The 27,799-nt window shown below is 40.9% G+C and overlaps 1 protein-coding gene across 2 annotated transcripts; it reads right to left on the bottom strand.

Annotated features, from left to right (window-relative positions):
• Window positions 1–346: 346 nt before the first annotated feature.
• On the bottom strand, window positions 347–22,219 carry LOC111949452 (calpain small subunit 1). Of its 2 annotated transcripts, XM_023966653.2 has the most exons (12): window positions 21,996–22,219; window positions 5,638–5,789; window positions 4,955–5,040; window positions 4,616–4,652; window positions 4,320–4,412; window positions 3,130–3,187; window positions 2,686–2,750; window positions 2,512–2,580; window positions 2,161–2,239; window positions 1,031–1,147; window positions 865–923; window positions 347–720 (listed from the first exon to the last, which is right to left on the bottom strand). In XM_023966653.2, exons 3-12 carry the CDS (start codon window positions 4,999–5,001, stop codon window positions 694–696), a joined length of 651 nt encoding a protein of 216 aa, XP_023822421.1. In that variant the 5' UTR covers window positions 5,002–5,040; window positions 5,638–5,789; window positions 21,996–22,219; the 3' UTR covers window positions 347–693. The 2 variants fall into 2 exon arrangements, with proteins under 2 accessions (XP_023822421.1, XP_023822422.1); XM_023966654.2 differs by lacking the exons at window positions 5,638–5,789; window positions 21,996–22,219 and adding an exon at window positions 5,467–5,588.
• Window positions 22,220–27,799: the final 5,580 nt, after the last annotated feature.

Here is a 27,799-nt window from a genome sequence, read left to right as displayed (position 1 = left end):
TCGCGATCACGCCCCTTTGAACAGCCAATCTCGTTGCTCTGGAAACGGCCCGGGTACCTGGCACGTCATCAGCCGCTGTTCTGTGTGCTTCTCCTTTTGCCCATGCAGTGTGTAAATAAAATTAATAGGCTGCAAAGATTCGGCTATTATTCGGCAGAGGTGGAAGTTAAGAGTGATGAATAACTGAATAACAATCAACATTATTATTGACTTGGTTTGTAAAAGTCAGTCAAAAAACTACAATAAAACAAAAATATTAACGTTATTTACAAACATATGAGAGAACATTTATTTAATGAGCAAACGCAGAACATAGAAATTGTAATAAATGAGATAGCTGCAAGTATTAGGTAATATTGCCCCCTTTATTGAGCACTAGAATGTATATATTACATTACATAGCAGTATGGAATGTTTGACCAAAAGTGTGTTGCTGGAAAAAAGGAAAACACAAAACTTTAAAATATTTGGAATATAGAAAGGTAGTTGAGTTTGGCCTATTGGACAGAAAGTGGATGTGTGCTTTCCTGGTGTTGCTGCAATGCTGCCATCTAGTGATGAATTGAATGAACATTCATGACTAAATGACGTATGAACGTCTGTAAACAATAATAACAATGGTAATATGAAATAAAAATCTTAAATAAGAGAGAGAGATAAATGAAGAGATGAATGTAGGCTTTCCTTGATGTTTTAAGAGTACATGGTCAACTGAAGCCACTGCGGAGAAAGCAGAACACAATAAGAGGTGTGGTTATTTAGGTCTAATTTCAGTTCCTATATCCAGTCATTAATCTTAAAAATGGTCCCAAATCCTAAACACACCATTCAAATGCAAAGTGCAAATAGTGAAACCTAATTTACCTCCTGGATGTTGACMTTGATYYTTCCATRATCATCTTTGTCCAGAGTCTTGAAAGCTCCTGAAAATGCACAAAACACTATTACTGAAGGGCAATGAAATGGAAAAAGTCTGAAATCAAGAACATAATCGGACTGAACAGGGGAGCATTGAGGATCAGTCACTTACGACACATAGCGTCCAGTCTGACCAGGCACCCAATGTAGTTGTCAAAGTCCATGTTGCCCTGTTCATCACTGTACCTGCGGACCATCAACTGGAAGAGCTGGTCGTTGAGAGGGAAGCCTGCACACGGACATAACAGGAGAGAGACACCAATGAGACCAAACACATACACTGCGCAAACTGGCTCTAACCAGAATATAAAGAGGAGTGGGAGGCCCCGGTGCACAACTGAGCAAGAGGACAAGTAGGAGGCCACCATCCCGGAGTCGCCTCTTCACTGTTGACGTTGAGACTGGTGTTTTGCGGGTACTATTTAATGAAGCTGCCAGTTGAGAACTTCTGAGGCATCTGTTTCTCATACTAGACACTATAATGTGCTTGTCCTCTTGCCCAGTTGTGCACCGGGGCCTCTCACTCCTCTTTCTATTCTGGTTAGAGCCAGTTTGCGCTGTTCTGTGAAGGGAGTAGTACACAGCMTTGTACGAGATCTTCAGTTTCTTGGCAATTTCTCGCATGGAATAGCCTTAATTTCTCAGAACAAGAAGAGACTGACGAATTTCTGAAGAAAGGTCTTTGTTTCTGGCCATTTTGAACCTGTAATCCAACCCACAAATGCTGATGCTCCAGATACTCAACTAGTCTAAAGGCCAGTTTTATTGCTTCTTTAATCAGAACAACAGTTTTCAGCTGTGCTAACATAATTGCAAAAGGGTTTTCTAATGATCAATTAGACTTTTAAAATGACAAACTTGGATTAGCTAACACAACGTGCCATTGGAACACTGGAGTGATGGTTGCTGATAATGGGCCTCTGTACTCCTATGTCGATATTTCATTAGAAATCAGCTGTTTCCAGCTACAATAGTCATTTTCAACATGAACAATGTCTACACTGTATTTCTAATCAATTTGATGTTTTTTTAATGGACAGAAAAAATTGCTTTTCTTTCAAAAACAAGGACATTTCTAAGTGACCCCAATCTTTTGAACGGTAGTGTATATGCAGGAACAAGCTAGCTTTCATCAGTTATCATGGCTGTCCGTTGTCACTGTTATGACACTGTTATAAAGGCCTTATGATGACAAAGAAATATGCATTTCCATGTTCCGGTTCTCATGATCTCTGAGCTCACCTGCAGCTTTGAAGGTAGCGGGAAGCTCTTGTGAGGAGATGAACCCTGAGCGGTCTGTGTCATTTGATATGTAGATGCACTGAATCAGAACGGAAATAAGGTTACACAAGAGGTCAAAGTTCACAACACCTTTTATTAAGAGTGTATTAACATAACATTTATAAAACAACATTCTTACATTAATGGCATAAGAGGACTGTTGGAAGTTGTACGGCGTGTTATACGAATTTCTTGCAAAGACATGTAAATCATTTCTAGCTCAAGGCAAACGTTTCACAGAAATGTCCATCATTTCACACAATTGTTAATATAGTGCCAATTGTCAAAATGTAACAAGAGGACTGAACTCACCTGCCATTTCTTGATGTTGTTCCATAAAAACTTGAACTCATGGAAACCTAGCTTTCCTGTGCTGTCGCTCTGTGTGCTCAGGTTAAGGTAAAACTTAATATGAACTACTCTGATAATATAGTATAGTGTAGTATAGTCCTCCATCCTAATACAGACACTGATGTGGAAGGATACGTCCATGACAGCCACCATGCTCCTGCATGACTCGATGCTAAAGCCATCAGTCTTCAGGTCAGTACCTGAAATGAACACAGACAGACCACTCCTTCACTACAACACAGAAAACCATTCCATGGAACCAGTCTTGTGCTTAGACAAACTCCATTATGCGTGCAGCAGGTGTCTAATATGTAGTAAAGTGTGTGTGTGAATGTGTGTGTGTGTGTGTGTGTGTGTGTGTGTGTGTGTGTGTGTGTGTGTGTGTGTGTGTGTGTGTGTGTGTGTGTGTGTGTGTGAGTGTGTGCGTAAGGGCGTGAATGTAAATACATACAAAAAGGCATGCATAGACATGCTTTTGAACATAAGGTACATGCACACATAAATATAAATACTATAAGAATGCAATGACAAAGACAAATATAGACACAAGCATGGTGTTTTCGTAAGAATAGGACTCACGTTTTCCAATGATCCTGTTGAGGATGTTCATCAGTTCATTGGGGCTCACCTCCATGTCCTATAATACACAGATAAATACACAAGTAAATCCTCATACGCTGTAAATGCCTACATGTATTTGGGTCACAACTCAGCTCACAAAAGGATAAGGACACTGAGACTACTTTAATGAACAGATGTTTTAGGAGTACAATCATGGGCCAAATACATAGCTCTCTCTGTATTTGTGCGTGACATATTAGAACCAGAATTATGGTAACAACTTCAAAACTTTAAGCAGGTACATTTGCAACAGGTATATCTTTAGGTTTCATTCCACATATCGTGTTCCCTCCACTTATGAGTAAGGCCTTAATGAGGCCGTCCAGTCATTAGTTTAAAGTCAACCACTGCCAGACGAGTGCCCAGAAGAACATGTAATACATGTATCCACTCCCAACAACAGTATATGACTCACACAGCCTCCACCCCCACCCACACAAAACTAACCAGGCAGGAGTCAGACAATGGTAGGTATAGAGAGAGGAGGAACCAGTCTCTCTTCTTGCTGTCTGTGGAATAAACCTGGGTTTTGGCTTGTCAACAACCACACCCTCAGCTTCTTACTCCACCACTGCCTTATCCAATAGCAGTCATATGAGCATACAGTTGCTGTTGAGAAGGGGAACATCTGTGGAGCCCTGGGCTACTACACATGGTCAGAACCAAAGGGGGCGGAATCAATTATTTAAACCAACAGAAAGTATTTACTGTACTCTACTAAAAGGCTTCTATTGGTTGGCAGCAGCGAATGACAGACAGCACATTAGAAGCGTCATTTCCAACATCTTTGGATGGCTGGATGAACCACATTCTGAGGTCTGGCTCCAGATGAAGCAGGGTGAATAAGTGGAGGGGAGGGGTTTGGAATGCAAACTAGGCTTAACTTGGATACAAGAGGCGACAACAGGGCTTCACTTATTGTACCAGTGTACAATCAGCCCAAAAATGAAATAACATTCATGCCATGGATAGTTGGCTGCACCAACTTCAGAAGATAATACACCACAAACAAATCTGTAACTTAATTAACACTGGTCGTTGGTCTGCTCTCTATTACAATGAACCACTAACGGTTGGATAATGGAGGAGAATAGGATAAGATATGATAGTAGTAGAAGTGCATAAGTTGACAAACAATAACTACTTACATCCCCAGCGAGTTGCTGGAACACCTTGCGGAACTGTGTCTCCTCGTCATTCTCCTTCGGCTTAGCGTAGGCCAGAGGTCTGCGTGGTGGGGGCTAGGACACAAACACAGACCAGGTTCTGTTAACACTAACACTCACAGAACTCTTCACTGCGGTCTGGCATGCAGGATAGCAACAGTTGTGGCTCATCTGCTCAAAAGAGTAGAGTTTACTTCTAAAACTTTCCAATCCACAGTGTTCATAAGACTACGACAGTGTTCTGAGATGTTATAAAGGTTGTTAAAGGGTTAACTCACCGGCTCTGAGGGCACAAATTGACCGGGGTCAACATTGCTGTTGGAGAAAACCAGAAGGACCATTGTCTATTACTATATAATAACTACTGAGTGTGCAACATCATGAATGAATTAAGTCAGTAACCTGACAGGGTGTGTGTGTGTGTGTGTGTGTGTGTGTGTGTGTGTGTGTGTGTGTGTGTGTGTGTGTGTGTGTGTGTGTGTGTGTGTGTGTGTGTGTGTGTGTGTGTGTGTGTGTGTGTGTGTGTGTGTGTGTGTGTGTGTGTGTGTGTGTGTGTGTGTGTGTGTGTGTGTGTGTGTGTGTGTGTGTGTGTGTGTGTCAAAAGGAACCGGGCCTACCTCACAACATCCAGGATGCCACCAATTAGTTTTTTGGCCAGAAACATCTTGAAGAGGAACTACAGGTGAAAATCTACAAAAGGAGCCTAGAGATTAAAAAAAAGAATAGAGTTTGATCATTCAACATCTGATGAAAATCTATTTGTCCACCTTAAACAAAAAGGCAACAACAGAGAGAAAGCAAGATATATACATTTTGTCCACCTGTAATAAAATATATATACATTTTGTCAACCTGTAATAAAATATATATACAATTTGTCCACCTGTAATAAAATGTATATACAATTTGTCCACCTGTAATAAAATATATATACAATTTTCCACCTGTAATAAAAAATATATACATTTTGTCCACCTGTATAAAATAATATATACAATTTGTCCACCTGTAATAAAATTATATACAAATTGTCCACCTGTAATAAATATAATACAATTTGCCACCTGTAATAAAAAAAAATATATACATTTTGTCCACCTGTAATAAAATGTATATACAATTTGTCCACCTGTAATAAATGTGTTATTGGTGGGGCTCCCTCAGAAAACTGCAACCTCGCCTGTATTGGTAAGCAGCACAAATAGTAACCTCTGCAGCAGATTTTAAAAGATTTTAAAAGTGACGAAGAAGGCAAAGCAAACGTGAAACAGTCAGATTAACTTGTTAAGGAAATACTTACAGCGACCAATGCGTTGCTGAAGTCGACAAAGACTGATGTGCTGGCACTCCTACTAGGTACAAAAACCAGCTTTACAAGTTATTTTCAACGCATCAGAGATGTTCGTGTTCTACCTCGGTGATCAGCGCTTCACACCTCTGCCTAGGGAGCACCTAGAGAAAGACAGGTTGTCAATGACTCTGGGTCCTATAATCTGTAACGCTATGATCAGAAGGACTGCCATTTCCCTAATAATTATATTACGGATGATGAGACTTTTTAAAAACCTTTTAATTACACATTTACTACACTTTTATTATGCATGATTCACACTGATTCAACATAATGAGGTAATGAGGGTACATCGGCCCTGTGGTGTAATGTTAATGTTGAGCAGTGACGTAAGGGGGCAAGGAGGTCACGGGGTGAAGGCAGAAGCCTATAGGGATGTTTTAGCAAGCTGTGTGTTCAATAAAAGCCTTTTATAACTTAATGTTAAACAGTATAAACGCACAGAAGTAGTCCGTGTCTTAATAAAGTAACCTACACAACAGGTCTAATGTTCAGTGATTTTCTGATCCTGTTTAACAAAAAATAAATAATAATTTCATGCCCTAATAAATATTAGTTAGAATGGCATTTTTTCATTTGGAATATAGACCTATTTGCCTAACCTACAAAGTGCATGGAATGTTGATGTCTGAAACTAATGAAAACGTTCGAAAAAAGGAGAAGCTATACTGCGTGAATTTGTCCAATAAGAACGTTCATTGCCGTTCGCCAGTTAAAATATTTTCTCCCGTTTGGTGTCCACGGAAGACCGCCTACATGGTGACGTCAGGCCAAGGATGGAACCAGGAGTGTAGTCACTAGTTACCACATCCACAAAGTCATAATTATGGCTAAACCCCGCCTATTACTACAATTTATCTTAATCTGATTTGAAACCTAACCTTAGCCTTAAACACACTGCTAACATTATGCCTAACCCTAATCTTACATTAAGACAAAATATACATTTTTATTTTCATACATTTTTACAATATGGCTAATCTTGACTTTGTGTCTGTGGTAACTAGTGACAACCAAGCAGGAGCGCTTGGTACAAGTGGCGAGCGCCATAAAAACATGGTTATTGACGGGGAACTTATTTGTATACATTTTTATTCACTTTACACGCCCGTGTAAAGTGTCCGGGCCGGGTAAATGCAGTGTCAGAGCTGGGTAAATGGATTTTAAGCTGGGACCGAGAGACTGAAAAACAGCTTCTATCTCAAGGCCATCAAACTGTTAAATAGTCATCACTAGCATATAAATGCTGCTGCCTATATACATAGACTTGAAATCACTGGCCACTTGAATAATGTTTACATATATTGCATTACTCATCTCCTAAGTACAGTATATACTGTATTCTATACTATTCTAGTGTATCTTAGTCTATGCCGCTCTYACATTGCTCATCCATATATTGTATACTCAATTCCATTCCTTTACATAGTTTGTGTTTATTGGGCATATGTTGTGAAATTGTTAGATATTACTTGTTAGATATTACTGCACTGTCAGAGCTAGAAACACAAGCATTTCACTACACCCGCAATGACATCTGCTAAACACGTGTATGTGACCAATAAAATTTGATTTGATTTGATTTAAATGTCAACAGTGTAGTTGCCTTGTCTTCTTGTGCGCAGCATCATGTCCTACCAAAACATAATCGGTAGACACTTGGAGCTTGTTTAGAACATTTTCTATTTAGCCAGATTAATATATTTCAATAGTTGATATACTGTCGCAATCTACAGAAGGAGGCATTGAAACAACACTTGCCTTGCTTTAGTTTTACTTTCTGGGAAGGTAACATTGTAAGTCCTGCTACAATGTAACTACAACAATGTAACATTGAAACAGCTTCCACTATATTATAAACAATGTAACACTGTATCATTCTGTCTTCATTAGGAAATGGAGTTGTGTTTCAAGACTACTCAATACAATTAATCTGATCCATTCATTCATAGACTACCCGCCCTCACCCTCGCGTCTAGCTACATTCCTTACTAGCTATTCAGCTATTTTGTTCAGATCATTTGAAACAGTTTTTTTTTTACCAGAATATGTTAATCTACCAAAATGTTATCCAAATCTGGCGTAGCACTAATATCTTTTTCGTCTAACGTTAACCTGCTGTAAATGTCAACCTGCATGGCCCCTGAAAAGGACAGAGATGAGTGTCCACTGCATAACATGGTTTCTGACATCACGGATCATGGCTACCCACTGAAGAGGACCGCCACCACAGTAATTACCACTGATGAGTAAATACCATTAATTCTACACCCCTACAAGAATAATAATCTACCCCCTACACTAAAACACTAATAAGACAATATGATGTTATAAAAACATGTTTTCAAGAAGACCATTGATAACCTCATCAAGGACTGGGCAGCTACAAGGAATGGGAGGATTCAGCACATTGTGTTTCATGAGACCTATTATTGCAATGTTTACATTGTATCAAGTAACATGCATGTTTGTTTACATCAAGACTAGATACTTATATTTTTGATTTTGTATATAACTTTCACAAACTTATCAAACAGTGGATTTAGCCGGTCTTTGTTGTAACTCTTTTAGGCCGTAAATAAATAGATAAACAGTGTTGATGCGATGGGTCAAGCTTAGCCTCCACATAGCCTATATTATAATATAAAAAGCACCGACGTCTATAAAGTTATAAACACTGTTAAATCTCTAAACTTACTGTATATGAGTGGTTGTGTTTGCCTCGACTTTGCCCAACAATCAACTTGAACATCCGTCACCTGTTTGTTCATTGATCTACCCGGTCCCTCAGCATCATCTCGTAGAATATCATATAGCAAGAACATGATTGCCCCTTCCTATGACTAGAATTGTAGGATAGTATACTGTCAATGCAGTATATTAATATGATTGTCAGGGATTCCCCGGTAATGCTGCTCATTCCATTCAACTGCTCCGGAGGTCTACGTCACCGGCCTTCTAGGCGTCACTGAACTGGATTAATTTCCATCAACCCCGGACTGTCTTGTCTCATTATGCACACCTGGTTCCCATTCCCCCTGATTAGTAAGTTATATATGTGCCCTCTGGTTCCCCATTGTCCTTGTCGGTTATTGTTACCATGTCCGTTGGTCCTGTGAGTACCTGCGCTGTTGCTTCTATGCTACGTGTATTTGTGCACTTGCTTTATGGGTATTGTCCCGTGTATTATTTCGAAGTTTACACCTTGCTCTTTTGTTTGTGTGTAGAAAATAAAAAACCCTATTACGTATTCCTGAGCCTGTCTCCAATCATTAGACAACGTGGCAATGATATCATTACTGTATTCAATAATCTACTTTATTGTGTCTACAGTAAGAGCATGGGGAGGAAGTTGTTGGGGGAGGAAGTAGTAGCCTCTAGCCCTTCAGGGTTGACAGAACACTGTGAACCTCCGGTAAAACTCAACATCTCCTGGTACCTAAGGAGCTCCCGCTGCTTCTACGAGGTATTCGGTTTCGACGTAAGTTCCTCTCTCTCATTTAGAAACTAACTGCACTCTGAATGTGCTCATTCAGGCTGTTGTATTCCATAAACTCTCCAGCTTTTCCTTTTTTCAGCTTGTTCCTTGTTCTCAGTTTAACAACAGGAAATGCAAGATTTAGGGTCTGGATAAGGATTCATGTTTTATGACTGTATAGACAGTGTGGTTTGTGCAAATACTTATTAACTTACTTATTAACTTTATCATACCTGTTTGATTTGCAGCCTCTGAAGGCAGGGAGCTACTTCAGACCGACAGCTGTGAAACAGGAAGGAGGCAGTGGGTTCTATGTGTTTTATCAGTACCCTGCCATTTGAGTGCAAACAGCACATGACTCACAGTGAGGTACAGTATATGGCAATGGGGGGTCTTATAAGAAAGCATGGTGGCACTTTATTTTACGGTACCTCAGAAATATCCCTGCATTTACATGGTAAAATGTTATTTACACAATAATGATAGACTCTACAGCTACGCCATATAATGCAATATTCAGAGATACACGTCTGGTTCTGCGAGAGTAATAACACATGAATGACCTTTCTTTTTAAATAAGAGAATTTTGATAGTAGCTAACTTCCTATTAAATGGCAAGTAGAACTAGTGGGATCAGTACAGTGAAATAAAGTGCGGGAAAAAGCATACTGCAAACAGCACAACGGTGAAACAAATTCCACAACCTCATATGTTCCACCTCACTCTTTCATGTTGTCTTCCTGAGTTTCTTTTTCACAAAAGAGCGACCTAATGGCCTGGTACTCGGTACTCTATTGTTCCTCCATCAGGTCCTAATTGCCTGGTACTCAGGGCTCTATTGTCCCTCCATCAGGTCCTAATGGCATGGTACTCAGGGCTCTATTGTCCCTCCATCAGGTCCTAATGGCCTGGTACTCAGTGCTTTATTGTCCCTCCATCAGGTCCTAATGGCATGGTACTCAGAGCTCTATTGTCCCTCCATCAGGTCCTAATGGCCTGGTACTCAGAGCTAAAATATCACTCTGACATCAATGCAAATGCATTAAATCTCATCAAACACTTATCATCAAAACAGTAAGACCATTCTACTTTTAAAACTCACCTCACTATGATGATACATTTGAAGAAAGAAGTTCAACAGCAGGTTATGATAACTAAGGTCAGGGCGTGACATACACTATCTATGTTTTCTTTATTATTTTGGTTAGGTCAGGGTGAGGGTGGGTATTATTGTTTTGAATTGTCTAGGGTTTTTGTATGTCTAGGGGTTTTGGTAAGTCTAGGTATATGTATGTCTATGTTGGCCTGAATTGGTTCCCAATCAGAGGCAGCTGTTTATCGTTGTCTCTGATTGGGGATCATATTTAGGTTGCCATTTTCCCTTTTGGTTTTGTGGGTTCTTGATCTATGTTTAGTTGCCTGTCTGCACCATCCATATTAGCTTCACGGTTCATTTTGTTATTTTGTTCAGTGTTCGTTTTGTTCAGTGTTCGTTTTTTAAATAAAGAAGAATGTACTCTTACCACGCTGCGCCTTGGTCTCCACCTTTTGATGGCCATGACAGTGCAAAACATGGATGATGTGGTTTCAAAGCCTAACACAATGAAACGGACAGCGCATTCTAAGGTGAGGATTCATTCAAAACACTCATATGCATATTAGAGCTTATGCATATGCCTAGGCTTATGAGCCCAAGCCCAACAAAAAAAACTGAATTAAAATTATTATTGTCGTTGTACAATACATAGCCTACCGCATATTACGCATGGCAGAAAAACGTTAACGTTATTTTCTAATTGAACTTTTATTTAACTAGCAAAGACAGTTAAGAACATGTTCTTATTTACAATGACGGCCTACCAAAAGGCAAAAGGCCTCCTGCGGGGATAGGGGCTGGGATTAAAAATAAATGAAATAGAAATATAGGACAATACACACATCACGACAAGGGAGACAACACAACACTACATAAAGAGAGCCCTACGATGACAACATAGCATGGCAGCAACACATGACAACACAGCATGGTAGCAACACAACATGACAACAACATGGTAGCAATACAACATGGTAGCAGCACAACATGGTAGCAGCACAAAACAGGGTACAAACATTGTTGGGCACAGACAACAGCACAAAGGGCAAGAAGGTAGAGACAACAATGCATCACGCAAAGCAGCCACAACTGTCAGTAAGAGTGTCCATGATTGAGTCTTTGAATGAAGAGATTGAGATAAAACTATCCAGTTTGAGTGTTTGTTGCAGCTCGTTCCAGTCGCTAGCTGCAGCGAACTGAAAGGGGAAAGGAAAGGGGGATACCTAGTCAGTTGTGCAACTGAATGCGTTCAACTGAAATGTGTCTTCCACATTAAGACATGTGACCCAGGGATGTGTGTGCTTTGGGGACCTTTTACAGAATGTGTCTTGCAGAACGGGTGTTGTATGTGGAGGATGAGGTCAGCAGTAGATATCTCAGATAGGGGGGAGTGAGGCCTGAGAGGGTTTTATAAATAAGCATCAACCAGTGGGTCTTGCGACGGGTATATAGAGATGACCAGTTTACAGAAGAGTATAGAGTGCAGTGATGTGTCCTATAAGGAGCATTGGTGGCAAATCTGATGACCGAATGGTAAAGAACATCTAGCCGCTTGAGAGCACCCTTACCTGCCAATCTATAAATTACGTCTCCGTAATCTAGCATTTGTAGGATTTTCATCTGAATCAGGGTTCGTTTGGCAGCTGGGGTGAAAGAGGAGCGATTACGATAGAGGAAACCAAGTCTAGATTTAACTTTAGCCTGCAGCTTTGATATGTGCTGAGAGAAGGACAGTGTACCGTCTAGCCATACTTCTAAGTACTTGTATGAGGTGACTACCTTAAGCTCTAAACCCTCAGAGGTAGTAATCACACCTGTGGGGAGAGGGGCATTCTTCTTACCAAACTACATTACCTTTGTTTTGGAAGTGTTCAGAACAAGGTTAAAGGCAGAGAAAGCTTGTTGGACACTAAGAAAGCTTTGTGGTAGAGCGTTTAACACAAAATCCGGGGAGGGGCCAGTTGAGTATAAGACTATATCATCTGCATATAAATGGAGGAGAGAGCTTCCTACTGCCTGAGCTATGTTGTTGATGTAAATTGAGAAGGGCGTGGGGCCTAGGATCGAGCCTTGGGGTACTCCCTTGGTGACAGGCAGTGCCTGGAACAGCAGATGTTCTGACTTTATACACTGCACTCTTAGAGAGAGCTAGTTAGCAAACCAGGCCAAAGACCTCTCAGACATCAATAGTCCTGAGCCGGCCCACAAGAATGGAATGGTCTACCACAGGTATTCCCAAACTGGGGTACGCGCAATGCTGTCGGGGGTACGCCAAATAAAAATGTGATTCACACACAAAAGTATGTGGACACCTGCTCAACGAACATCTCATTCCAAAATCATGGGCATTGTCATGTCTTTGGCATCATTAAAGGTGAAGACTGTTATTTAATCAAATCAATTCTCTGTAATTATTACTACGTGATTAAACTAATCATGTAAATTGAATTAACTAGGAAGTCGGGGCACCACGGGAAATCTTCAGATTACAAAGTTATACTTTTCCGAATATAACTCTTCAGATATTTTAGTATCTGATCAATTCGTCTTCCATTAATGAATTATTCTTTCCCTCACGTCAGTCTCATCTGAATGTCGTAAATTGTTGGTTATTTGCACAAACCCAGACTTAACTATAAATAATCCATACACCATTTGGCTTAATCCTTTAAGTACTAACTAACTAAATAATCACAGAAATGCATAAACAAACAAACAGTAAATATTAGTTACTAACAAGGATAGGGAAGATTCCCTAGTGGGCTAAGCCGATATGACGGCTTGGTGGACAATGGGAAGAAGGTGTGGACTGAGAAAGAAGCGGGATCACTACACACAGTTGATAATTATATTAATTGAAATGCTAGTCCTTTGCACATGAACGCTCACTCATTCGGGAATAATTGCAATCAATATATATTTATGCCCATGTGTCGTTGTGATCTTTTCTGTTGGAATTCGGTCCGTCTGCTGGAGAGTTCATCCGAGTCTCTCTCTCTCTTTCTGTTTCCCTGAAGATCAAAATATTTCGCGGTTAGAATGGATACTTCAGAGTACCATTCAAAAATGTTCTCATAGAACATATGTTTCGGCGGTTGTTGGTATTCTCGTCCCAGGTTTACATCATTTCTAGCTGCAGACTAGAATTAGTATCTAGGATTTGCTCTTATTCTGTAGGGATAGATAGTCTCAGAGTTTTAATCATTTCCAGCTGTGTAGCCAATGCTCCACGTGGTATGGTTATGAATTCAATAACTATTCGCAATCACAGCTCACGCTGTGGTTTTGCTTAGTCTTGGTACTCAAACCTGTGCCACCTCAGTTTACACCAAGGTATGCGCGGTCTGGAGAGGATTTCCTCAGGGGGGGGTTTTATTCGTAACAATAGAAAAGGCGGTTCCATGACACCAGATAATGTCTGTGCTCACGGGGGCGGGCCAATGACTTAGTTAAACTTTAAAGGGAATACAATTCTCTCACATTAAAGTTTTAACATCATATTACATCATTTCACAAATAGATAAATCTTTACTCATTCATTTTATACAAGAATTAGATGCAAACACCATAATTGAGAAACGTTCACATTCAGAGATATAGTTACAGTGGGGAGAACAAGTATTTGATACACTGCCGATTTTGCAGGTTTTCCTACTTACAAAGCATGTAGAGGTCTGTAATTTTTTATCATAGGTACACTTCAACTGTGAGAGAACAAAAATCCAGAAATTCACATTGTATGATTTTTAAGTAATTCATTTGCATTTTATTGGGGACTTCATCCATTCATTCATCCACAAGAGCATTAGTGAGGTTGGGCACTGATGTTGGGCGATTAGGCCTGGTTCGCAGTCGGCGTTCCAAATCATCCCAAAGGTTTTCGATGGGGTTGAGGTCAGGGCTCTGTGCAGGTCAGTCAAGTTCTTCCCCACCGATCCTGACAAACAATTTCTGTATGGATCTTGCTTTGTGCACAGCGGTATTGTCGTGCTGAAACAGGAAAGGGCCTTTCCCAAACTGTTGCCACAAAGTTGGAAGCACAGAATCGTCTAGAAAATCATTGCAAGGGGCCTAGCCCGAACCATAAACTGCCCCAGATCATTATTCCTCCTCCACCAAACTTTACAGTTGGCAGGTAGCGTTCTCCTGGCATCCGCCAAACCCAGATTAGACGGTAGGACTGCCAGATGGTGAAGAGTGATTCATCACTCCAGAGAACACGTTTCCACTGCTCCAGAGTCCAATGGAGGTGAGCGTTTACACCACTCCAGCCAACGCTTCACATTGTGCATGGTGATCTTGGGTTTTTTGTGTGCAATTGCTCGGCCATGGAAACCCATTTCATGAAGTTCCCAATGAACAGTTATTGTGCTGACGTTGCTTCCAGAGGCAGTTTGTAACTCAATAGTGAGTGTTGCAACCGAGGACTGACAATTGTTACACGCTATGTGCTTCAGCACTCGGCGGTCCCGTTCTGTAAGATTGTGTGGCCTACAACTTCGCGTCTGAGGCGTTGTTGCTCCTAGATGTTTCCACTTCACAATAACAGCACTTACAGTTGACCGGGGCAGCTCTAGCAGGGCAGAAATGTTATGAATGAACTAGTTGGAAAGGTGGCATCCTATGACATAGCCATGTTGAAAGTCACTGACCGCTTCAATAAGGCCATTCTACTGCCAATATTTGTCTATGGAGATTGCATGGCTTTGTGTTCGATTTAAAACACCCGTCAGCAACAGGTGTGGCTGAAATAGCCACACCTGTTGAAAAAAAGCCCACTAATTTGAAGGTGTGTCCAGAACACTACTTGGCCAAAAGTATCTAATGGTAATGTGTAACAATAAATTGGGACTTTATTAATACAAGCTGATCTTCATTTTATCACAAATATCTAATTGCACTATTTTATGCGAGGAAAAGAATAGCAATTTTTTGCGCCATGAAGGTGTAGGCTATGTAGATGTTCCAAAGGTCTGCATCAGTGGCTTGTAGGCTATGTGTGGAAGGAAGGAGCTGCTAAATGTTATTATGTTAATTAACGTTCAATTACCGTGAGACCGGCAGTTGTTTGCGTGACAATCACCGGCTGATGAAATTCCGTGACTGCCACAGCCCTAGGTGTGTGCCTTTCCAAATCAAGCCCAATCAATTGAATTTACCACAGGTGGACTCCAATCAAGTTGTGGAAACATCTCAAGGATGATCAATGGAAACAGGATGCACCTGAGCTCAATTTCGAGTCTCATAGCAAAGGGTCTGAATACATATGTAAATAAGGTGCTTCTGTTTTTTATTTGTAATACATTTGCAAAATGTCTACACCTCTTTTCACTTTGTCATTATGGGGTATTGTGTGTAGATTCATGAGGGGGGAAAATAATTTCATACATTTATGAATAAGGCTGTAACTTAACAAAATGTGGAAAAAGTCAAGGGGTCTGAATACTATAGCTATATTGATCACTTTGGCTATAGGAAAGGGCATTTGACACTTTTCAGAGCTGTTTCCTCAAAGCCAAGTCTCTGTGGTAGATATCTAAATTAATAAGTGTTGTGGCTCCTCAAGGGTAAACATGCATTGCTTGAATATGAGGTGGATATTCACAATAAGCTCCTAGAACTAGGTGACCCAACAACTTGTTTAATTCTACTTACTCAGGACCACCAACAACCTCTATACGTTGAAGTCATTTCACACAAGATGTAAACAGATGTCTCAAAGTCTTCATTTTGCTGTGTCATGGTTCCAATGTTTTTTCTTACTTTTTCAATACATGCTGATCCAGTTCTATGCAAATTTCTCAGTTTGCATTTAACAACTGATATTTCTAATGGTTCCTCAACCGCCTCCGGAGGTGGTCATCCGCAGCCAATCACGATCAGACACTCAACCAGAAACCTCCGACCTCACTGTCTGACCTTCATCCAATCACAGGAAGCGATTTGATATTTGTCATTTTACTGGTGTAGACTGGGTCAGATGGTTTCACTTTCTATTCAGTCCTATATTGCGGTAATACAGACCTGTGAGCTTCTGTACAAAAGGCTTTATCAGTAGCTCCTGGCCCAGTGCTCCTCGCATTGACAGGAGAACTCAGTAAAGTCAGAGGAGTGAATTTGTATTTGATTTTGAAGAGCCTAGTAATAGCGCATTTAAATAATTAATTGAGTGACACATTACCTTCAGCTATATAGAATATCTTACCACCATGCATTTCCATCTCCTCCTCCCTCCCCTTTATTCCTTTATTGGGCGGGCAGGCAGGCTGTCAATAGTTTAGTCAAATATGTTTTGTTGGGGGGGCAGGGGGGCCAGTGCCCCTGTGACAACAATTTTGGACCCCCTTTTTACATAACTAATTTTTGCTATTGTTCTTTTTTTACATCCGTTATTAGACAGTGGCAACGATGATGATTATGAACATGGTCTTTTGCCTGTTAATGCCTGCAATGCAGTGAAAAAAACGATATGACAACAATAACGTCTAATGTAACTGGCCCCTCTAACAGTACAACTGGCCCCAGCCTGGGGGGTCAACCCCCAGGTTGAAATGGTCTAGAACCGCCACTGCTGGGTAGATGCAGGAACAGAGTTGGAGAGCCCATGGCATACAGAGGTTGAGCGGAATATCACCTGTAGGCAGCGAGAGCATGCTCCTCAAACAGTGGTTGATCCGTAGAGGTTGGTTGCTAGATCAAAAGGTTGCTAGATCAAATCCCCGAGCTACCAAGGTAAAAATATGTCGTTCTGCATTTGAACAAGGCAGTTAACTCGCTGTTCCTAGGCCGTCATTGTAAATAAGATTTTGTTCTTAACTGACTTGCCTAGTTAAATAAATAATGGACCTGCGGGAAAGCGTGCAGCATTCAGATAACATGCATTTCTCCCCTCTTCCTGACAATTTGATAATGGGCTACTCTAAATCTAAACTAATTTGACATATTAGTCCAATTTGACACCATAGTCCCTGTGCCCAAGAACACAAAGGCAACCTGCCTAAATGACTACAGACCCGTAGCACTCACGTCCGTAGCCATGAAGTGCTCTGAAAGGCTGGTAATGGCTCACATCAACACCATTATCCCAGAAACCCTAGACCCACTCCAATTTGCATACCGCCCAAACAGATCCACAGATGATGCAATCTCTATTGCACTCCACACTGCCCTTTCCCACCTGGACAAAAGGAACACCTATGTGAGAATGGTGTTCATTGACTACAGCTCAGCGTTCAACACCATAGTACCCTCAAAGCTCATCACCAAGCTAAGGAACCTGGGACTAAACGCCTCCCTCTGCAACTGGATCCTGGACTTCCTGACAGGCCGCCCCCAGGTGGTGAGGGTAGGTAGCAACACATCTGCCACGCTGATCCTCAACACTGGAGCTCCCCAGGGGTGCATGCTCAGTCCCCTCCTGTACTCCCTGTTCACCCACGACTGCTTGGCCAGGCACGACTCCAACACCATCATTAAGTTTGCTGACGACACAACAGTGGTAGGCCTGATCACCGACAACGACGAGACAGCCTATAGGGAGGAGGTCAGAGACCTGGCCGGGTGGTGCCAGAATAACAACCTATCCCTCAATGTAATCAAGACTAAGGAGATGATTGTGGACTACAGGGAAAGGAGCACCGAGCACGTCCCCATTCTCATCGACGGGGCTGTAGTGGAGCAGGTTGAGAGCTTCAAATTCCTTGGTGTCCACATCAACAACAAACTAGATTGGTCCAAACACACCAAGACAGTCGTGAAGAGGGCACGACAAAGCCTATTCCCCCTCAGGAAACTAAAAAGATTTGGCATGGGTTCTGAGATTGCTCGGCCTCCGACCACAAGGCACTTCAGAGGGTAGTGCCTACGGCCCAGTACATCACTGGGGCAAAGCTGCCATCCATCCAGGACCTCTACACCAGGCGGTGTCAGAGGAAGGCGCTAAAAATTGTCAAAGACCCCAGCCACCCCAGTCATAGACTGTTCTCTCTGCTACCGCATGGCAAGCGGTACCGGAGTGCCAAGTCTAGGAGAAAAAGGCTTCTCAACAGTTTTTACCCCCAAGCCATAAGACTCCTGAACAGGTAATCAAATGGTTACCCGGTCTATTTGCATTATGTGCCCCTCCAACCCCTCTTTTACGCTTCTGCTACTCTCTGTTTATCTTATATGCATAGTCACTTTAACTATACATTCATGTACATACTACCTAAATTGGCCCGACCAACCAGTTTTCCCGCACATTGGCTAACCGGGCTATCTGCATTGTGTCTCACCACCCGCCAACCCCTCTTTTTACGCTTCTGCTACTCTCTGTTCATCATATATGCATAGTCACTTTAACGATACCTAAATGTACATACTACCTCAATAAGCCTGACTAATAGGCCTTGCTACTCTTTTTTCAAATGTCTTTTTACTGTTGTTTTATTTCTTTACTTACCTACACACACACACATACCTTTTTTCCCCGCACCATTGGTTAGAGCCTGTAAGTAAGCATTTCACTGTAAGCTCTACACCTGTTGTATTCGGCGCACGTGACAAATCAACTTTGATTTGATATTAGTAAAGACAATAATACATTGAGAATAGTCTGATGGGTGAAAAAAAAATCCTGAAGTAAGGAACAGAGCGTAAGCCTTTTTTGCTACTTTCTCTAATCATCAATAGCCTATAGTCGCACTATGCAGCCCGTATATGTTTTGATTTCTAGGACATTCTAAGGTTTGTAACATTCACAACTCAAGTTGCCAAATAACTCTAAATCTAGCATATAGGACCTGTCTCAAATGATAAGTTGTACGCTCCACATAGCCACTTCAAATGCGCATTCGCTCTGTAATGGGAAAAATATCCTTTCTATTTTATTCAGCTAATGTTAGGAATTTTGTTAATAATAACTAAAACAATTTCTAGATTTAGATAAAACTATAACTAATTGAACTCTGCACGCCTAAAGTAAGCAGAAAGGGTCGTTAAACTATGGTTGAACTGACCCAACTTAGCCCTGAGATGTTTAGATAAGGCAGTGAGTAACTTTTTAGGTCTTCCATTATCTTGAGTTGTCTGCTAAAGTGGTAATAAATTATAGTGAGCCTTCAGGAGAATAGATTATATTGTGTGTCATGTGTGTGCGCTGGGAAGTTGGAATGAACTTTTGAACCTGTTTTATATTTCTCAGGAGGAGGAGATTTATTCTGTAACCTATGACGTCATATCTTGTATATAAACTGTTGTTTATGGTCAAATGGTAGCGTGCTCCGAGAATAAATACTATTATCTAATTTTAATAAGACTGTATCCTGTCTATTTTATGTTATAAGTATCTTACAAATTTTTATAAATAGACAGATTGATTTTAATTAATGAGTACATTAGAGGAATTATTTAATTCCACCAACAGCTAAGTTCAATTATTTTCTTCTTACTATAAAATCATATAAAATAAAATAATGGCATGGGTCTTGTCAGCTAAATCAACAAGCCTATGGCATAGCCAAAAAAACATAGGCTGACAGTAGGCCAACTTTTATTCCGTTCTTTTAAAATACATATTCTTCGATCAAAATGTTTCTTTAGACCTGACTAAAATAAATCATGGATTTATTGTGATGGTGTATATTAAGATTTATTAGACTTTGTAAATGTAGATGTTCCAAAGGGGAGATGCTAAACCTGTTTTGTTAACTAAAGGTCAATTACCGTGAGACCAGCAATCTGCATAACAATAACTAGCTGACAAAATGTCATGACCGCCACAGCCCTAACTCCCCAGCATCACTTTGATGCAATGTCTCAGACCTGGGAGGATGGCCTTACATATTCATCATCCACATCAAAGAGATCAAGGAGAATAGCAGCGCTGCCACTGACTCTGTCCCACCACAGAACTGGGACATCCAACATAAAGAGGTCCACCAATCACATGAAACCTGAGTCCAATACATTAAAACTACATTAGCTAATAGGCTAATATTACTGTTATGTCCTTCACCCCCTGCAGTGGAAGTCAGTATGAACAGGAACCCATGACTACATCTCAGCTTCAGAATGACCTCTTATGATCGTAAGTCAATTATGTTGTGTGGTAGATATGTAAAACACACTCTATACTCTAGTTTCATTACTTGTAGTATGATAAATGCACGTCCAGTTCGCCACTGAGTGTGTTGTTGACTAAACTTATTTTTCTAGCCTGAGCTATAATACTCTACACCAACATTCATTTTTCACATTGTGAATTTCACAAAAATTCAAATTAATTGTGTGTTTGGTGTAGGCTTATCTTGACCTGACATTTTTGATAGCCATGTGGTTCTCTCTCAGACAAATTGGGAGTTTCCTGTCAAGAGGAGAGACATGGAGGCCCAGCTGGCTTAGCTAGCCTAGCTAGCATGGAGCCTCAAATGGAGGACGCTAACACACATTTTCTGTAAGGATCAATGCTGGTAGAGACGAGAAGCAGGTACAGGGAGTGAACATTTAACTATCAATGGACATGGAATGGCTCATGACAGTGTCTGAACATGAACACGTAATGACATTAATGCAGACACAAGGAACAAACGGGGGAGTAGACAGTTATAGACGGGGCAATCAACAAAGGGAAGGAGTCCAGGTGAGTCCAATGAGCGCATATGTTGATGATGTAAATAATATTTTCTGGTCTGTGGTGTGTAATGAAGAGCAAGTTGATGCATTTATGAAATTGCTTATTTCAGTTACTAATAAACATGCACCCATTAAGAAAATGACTATAAAAATGGTGAAATCCCCTTGAATTGATGAGGAATTTAAAAAATGTATGGTTGAGAGGAATGAGGCAAAAGGAATGGCAAATAAGTCTGGCTGCACAACCGATTGGCAAACATACTGCAAATTGAGAAATCATGTGACTAAACTGAATAAAAAGAAGCAAAAGCTATACTATGAAACAAAGATGAATTATATAAAGAATGATAGTAAAAAGCTTTGGAGCGCCGTAAATTACATTTTGGGCAAAAAGGTAAATTCAGCTCCACCATTCATTGAATCAGATGGCTCATTCATCACAAAACCCACTGATATTGCCAACTACTTTAATTATTTTTTCATTGGCAAGATTAGCAAATTTAGGCATGACATGGCAGCAACAAACGCCGACAATAGACAAGTGTAACTGACCAAATTATGAAAGACAAGCATTGTAATTTTGAATTCCGTGTGGAAGAGGTGAAAAAATGATTGTTGTCTATCAACAATGACAAGCCACCGGGGTCTGACAACTTGGATGGAAACTGAGGATAATAAAGGATAATATTACCACTCCTATTTGCATTAGCTTTAATCTAAGCCTACTAGAAAGTGTGTGCCCTCAGGCCTGTAGTGAAGCAAAATTCATTCTGCTACCCAAGAATAGTAAAGCCCACTTTACTGGCTCAAATAGCCAACCAATCAGCCTGTTACCAACCCTTATTAAACATTTGGAAATGTGTTTGACCAGATACAATGCTATTTTACAGTAAACAAATTGACAACAGACTTTCAGCACGCTTATATGGAAGGACATTCAACAAGCACAGCACTTAAACAAATGACTGATGATTGGCTGAGAGAAATTGATGATAAAAAGATAGTGGAAGCTGTCTTGTTAGACTTCAGTGTGGCTTTTGACATTATCGATCATAGTCTGCTGCTGGAAAACGTATGTGTTATGGCCTTACACCCCCAACTATAATGTGGATAAAAACTTACCTGTCTAACAGAACAGAGGGTGTTCTTTAATGAACGCCTCTCCAACATAATCCAGGTAGAATCAGGAATTTCCCAGGGAAGCTGTCTTTTGAGTAAAGCCAGTGTGTTTATATATGCGGACGACTCAACACTATGCACGTCAGCTACAACAGCGACTGAAATATCTTCAAAACTTAACAGCTGCAGAGCTTCAGTTAGTTTCAGAATGGGTGGCAAAGAATAAGTTAGTCCTAAATATTTCCAAAACTGAAAGCATTGTGTTTGGGATAAATCATTCACTAAACCCTAAACCTCAACTAAATCTTGTAATGAATAATGTCGAAATTGAGCAAGTTGAGGTGACTAACCCTGGATTGTGAACTGTCATGGTCAAAACATGTTGATACAACAGTAGCAAAGGTGGGGAGAAGTCTGCCCATAATAAAGTGCTGTTCTGCCTTCTTAACAACACTATCAACAAGGCAGGTCCTACAGGCCCTAGTTTTGTCGCACCTGGACTACTGTTCAGTTGTGTGGTCAGGTGCCACAAAGAGAGACTTAGGAAAATTACAATTGGTTCAGAACAGGGCAACATGGCTGGCCCTTAAATGTACACAGAGCGCTAACATTAATAATATGCATATCAATCTCTCATGGCTCAAAGTGGAGGAGAGATTGACTTCATCACTACTTGTTTTTGTAAGAAGTGTTGAAAAGCTGAATGCACCGAGCTGTCTGTTTAAACTACTAGCACACAGCTCGGACACCCATGCATACCCCACAAGACATGTCACTGGTCTCTTCACAATCCCCAAGTCCAGAACAGACTAAGGGAGGCACACAGTACTACATAGAGCCATGACTACTTGGAACTTTATTCCACATCAGGTACCTGATGCAAGAGTAGAATCAGATAAAAAATACACCTCATGGAACAGCAGGTACTGTGAAGAGAAACACACACAGGTACAGACAAACGCATACGCACACACGCTAGCACACACACTCTAAACACGCTTACGTTGTGGTATGGTATGGTGGTATTATACATTTTGTATTGTAGATACACTACTACCGGTCAAAGGTTTTAGAACACCTACTCATTCAAGGGTTTATCTTCATTTTTAAAACTATTTTCTACCTTGTAGAATAATAGTGAAAACATTAGAACTATGAAATAACATATATGGAAACATGTAGTAACCAAAAAAGTGTAAAACATATCAAAATATATTTTACATTTGATATTCTTCAAATAGTTACCCTTTGCCTTGATGACAGCTATGCACACTCTTGGCATTATCTCAACCAGCTTCACCTGGAATTGTCACGCCCTGACCTTAGAGACCTGTTTTATTTCTCTATTTGGTTAGGTCAGGGTGTGATTTGGGGTGGGCATTCTATGTTGTTTGTTTCTATGTTTTGGCCGGGTATGGTTCTCAATCAGGGACAGCTGTCTATCGTTGTGTCACGCRCTGACCATAGTTTGCGTTGTATGTTTCTATGTTTTGTTTGGTCAGGGTGTGATATGAGTGGGCATTTTATGTTGTATGTCTAGTTTGTCTGTTTCTATGTGTTTGGCCTGAAATGGTTCTCAATCAGAGGCAGGTGTTAGTCGTTGTCTCTGATTGGGAGCCATATTTAGGTAGCCTGTTTTGTCTTTGTGGGTTGTGGGTGATTGTTCCTGTGTTTGTGTTCACTATACTGGACTGTTACGTTTTCGTTCGTTCACTTTATTGTTTTGTTCGTTGTTTAAATATTCTTATTAAAATGAATACTCACCACGCTGCAGTTTGGTCCTCCTCTCTTTCGCCCGACGAAGAACGTTACACGTTGTCTCTGATTGGGATTCATACTTAGGCAGCTTTTTTTCATTTTGGTAGTTGTGGGTAGTTGTCTTCGTTTGTGCATGTATAGCCTTACGGAGCTTCACGGTCGTTTTTGTTGTATTATTGTTTTGTTGGCGACATTTGCAAATAAAGAGAAATGTACGCTGACCACGCTGCACCTTGGTGCATTCCATATGACGATCTTGACAGGAATGCTTTCCAACAGTCTTGAAGGAGTTCCCACATATGCTGAGCACTTGTTGGCTGCTTTTCCTTCACTCTGCGGTCCGACTCATCCCAAACCATCTCAATTTGGTTGAGGTCGGGGGATTGTGGAGGCCAGTTCATCTGATGCAGCACTCCATCACTCTCCTTCTTGGTAAAATAGCCCTTACACAACCTGGAGGTATGTTGGGTCATTGTCCTGTAGAAAAACAAATGATAGTCCCACTAAGCCCAAACCAGATGGGATGGCGTATCGCTGCAGAATTCTGTGGTAGCCATGCTGGTTAAGTGTGCCTTGAATTCAAAATAAATCAGTGTCACCAGCAAGCACCCCCACACCTTAACACCTCCTCCTCCATGCTTTACGGTGGGAAATACACATGCGGAGATCATCCGTTCACCCACACCGCGTCTCACAAAGACACGGCGGTTGGAACCAAAAATCTCAAATTTGGACTCCCGACCAAAGGACACATTTCCACCAGTCTAATGCCCATTGCTCGTGTTTCTTGGCCCAAGCAAGTCTCTTCTTATAATTGGTGTCCTTTAGTCGTGGTTTCTTTGCAGCAAATCAACCATGAAGGCCTGAGTCTCCTCTGAACAGTTGATGTTGAGATGTGTCTGTTACTTGGTCCTCATGAGAGCCAGCTTCATTGCACTTTATAGTTTTTGCAACTGCACTTGAAGAAACTTTCAATGTTCTTGAAATGTTCCATATTGACTGACCTTTATGTCTTAAAGTAATGATGGACTGTTGTTCCTCTTTGATTATTTGAGCTGTTCTTGCCATAATATAGACTTGTCGTCTTTTACCAAATAGGGCAATCTTCTGTATACCCCCTACATTGTTACAACACAACTGAATGGCTCAAACGCATTAAGGAAATAAATTCCACAAATTAACTTTTATGAAGGCACACCTGTTAATTGAAATGCACACCAGGTGACTACCTCATGAAGCTGGTTGAGAGCATGCCAAGAAGAATGTGCAAAGCTGTCATCAAGGCAAATGGTGCCTATTTGAAGAATCTCAAATATAAAATATATTTGGATTTGTTTAACACTTTTTCGGTTACTACATGATTCCATATGTGTTATTTCATAGTTTTGATGTCTTCCATCTTATTTTACAATGTAGAAAATAATACAAATAAAGAAAAACCCTTTGAGTAGGTGTTTCTAAAACTTTTGACCGGGAGTGTATGTAGTGGAATAATAATGTTATATGATATACTGTTTTATCTTTTGTTTTATGTGTGATGTAATTGCCTTGATGTGTTTGGACCCCAGGAAGAGAGGGAGAGAGGTAGGGGAGGGAGAAAGACAGAAGGAAAGAAAAGAGACAACCAGAACTAACAACAGTGTATTTTCTCTGGGAATGGGGGGCTGCAAAGACTGTGACACATACTGTATATATGATGACGGTTAGAAGTTGTTGTGTAAGGATGCCCACAGGAAAAGCTGGTTTTCTGTGGAGTCACACCTGGAATGAAACTTTGAGAACTTTGAACCAGAGCTGATTTATCTCAATGCAGATTCCCTGTCTCCTGCCCTTGATTCAATGACCACTGTATCTGCTGTACCAGATATACAGATCAGAATGAGACAGACAATACATCTCAACCAAAAGCTTCCTGTAGCACTCCTACTGCCCCACCTACGCATCACATCGTTGATGGTAATGACAGCCATTTCCATAACTCATAAGGGTTGCCTATCTTTCAAACACAGAACTTGCTGTGAAGTATTGTGTGCAACATGTGCCTGTTTTCGTATGCTTAAATAGAAGAACAGAATGAATGTATAATATAAAAGTCACAGTCACAAACAACAGTTTTATGACAAGCAAAGGTAGTTAGTTAGGGTGTTCTCATAACACGTTTGAAGAATGAATAAAACAGAAGGATTGAAATGAGACAAGCATGCTGATTCATATCTTAGCCATGAGGAAAATTGGCACCTGTTTGGCACGTTTTGATGCTTTTTAAAAGGCTGATTAAGTGGTGGTGTAGGGTGTAATATTATCTTCCATGAGTGCACAGTTGCTTGATGAAGTGCAAGCTGTCATGCCACCGACCAACCCCCCTGTAACCAGTGGTGACCCGTCATTCAGGGCAGGTGGGCCCCACATTTTTAGCATTTTTTTTGCCCGTTTGATGTTGTGTAGTAAGCTGTTAGTAGCCTATGTGCCTCAACCTAATAATTTGGTCTATTTTCCCCTCTTAATTTCGCCTACTGTTCTGATTTGGTGGTGCACATGTAGCCTATAACCTGTTTTTGAGAAATGTAATCATTGAATATTGTAAGAGCTTTCATTGTCTGTTTATTAAGCCTCCTTTATTTATACTACGATTCTGACTTGATGTACAGGGAGAACACTGTAAGAACGGCCCATGTTCTGAATTCTGTTGCTGTACATTTCAAAAGTTCTGAACAAATAGTTATATTGACTACGTCCGTCCTAGCTCGCTCATTAATGTCTTAATCGAAATTATGGATTGCCTCTTATCCGCTTGTTGTCCCCTTGTGCCATAGTTTGTACATCTCAATTGTCAGTAGAAACCATGTTTTTTTAAGCAAGTCAGCCATATCAGTGTAACAGTATAGCTTTCGTCCGTCCCCTCGCCCCGACCAGGGACCCTCTGCACACATAGACAACTGACACCCACGAAGCATCGTTACCCATCGCTCCACAAAAGCCGCGGCCCTTGCAGAGCAAGGGGAACAACTACTTCAAGACCTCAGAGCGAGTGACGTCACCGATTGAAACGCTATTAGCGCGCACCACCGCTAACTAGCTAGCCATTTCACATCCGTTACACTCACCCCCCTTTTGACCTCCTCCTTTTTCCGCAGCAACCAGTGATCCGGGTCACGGCACCAATGTAACAGTATAGCTTTCGTCCGTCCCCTCGCCCCGGGCTTGAACCAGGGACCCTCTGCACACATAGACAACTGACACCCACGAAGCATCGTTACCCATCGCTCCACAAAAGCCGCGGCCCTTGCAGAGCAAGGGGAACAACTACTTCAAGGCCTCAGAGCGAGTGACGTCACCGATTGAAACGCTATTAGTGCGCACCACCGCTAACTAGCTAGCCATTTCACATCGGTTACATCAGCTCAGTTTTTTTTAAAGGCAGTAAACGAGGCTGAATGAACTGTTTTGTTTCCAGGCAAGGCTCCGCTTATAGCCAGGTGTAGCAGTGGTAAAGTGTTGGGACTGCTGTTGGGACTCTGCTGTTAGGACAGCTATGTATCCCCCTAACAGTTTGTGGACACCGTCTGTCACCGTTATAGTGAAATTAATGTATTGTTTAGTGATGTGTTGTGTGGTGGCTTTGCCCCACCAAGATTGACATGCTAAAATCGCCACTGCCTGTAACGTACACCAAAGGACATCACATCAATCCACTGATGTCGCACTTCCACTCAATGGAAGGGAACACGATGGTGGTCTCCGTTTTGCTCTATAACCCCCGCTAGTATCACAGGACTCGTCTGAACGTAACCCATACAAACAAATGGAGGAAAGGAGGTACTGTAATTTTGTGCCCAAAGAAAGAAGGGGTTACATTTGTGAAACAATATATATATATATATATATATATATATATATATATATTTCCTGAGCTTTTTTACATCTCCTAGATATAGGACGGACACTTCAAAACCTTGTTTCTTATGATCTATTTTTTTACTGTCCTTTTTTTACATTTATGAATGTGTTATTTAATGCGTTTCTATGGGCTTTAGTAGTAAAGGCCAAAA

The sequence above is a fragment of the Salvelinus sp. IW2-2015 genome, linkage group LG22, assembly GCF_002910315.2.
Source record: "Salvelinus sp. IW2-2015 linkage group LG22, ASM291031v2, whole genome shotgun sequence".
NCBI classification, from domain to species: Eukaryota; Metazoa; Chordata; class Actinopteri; order Salmoniformes; family Salmonidae; genus Salvelinus; species Salvelinus sp. IW2-2015.
The sequence above is the reverse complement of the archived record's forward strand: the minus strand, read 5'-3'. Positions and strand labels throughout refer to the sequence as shown.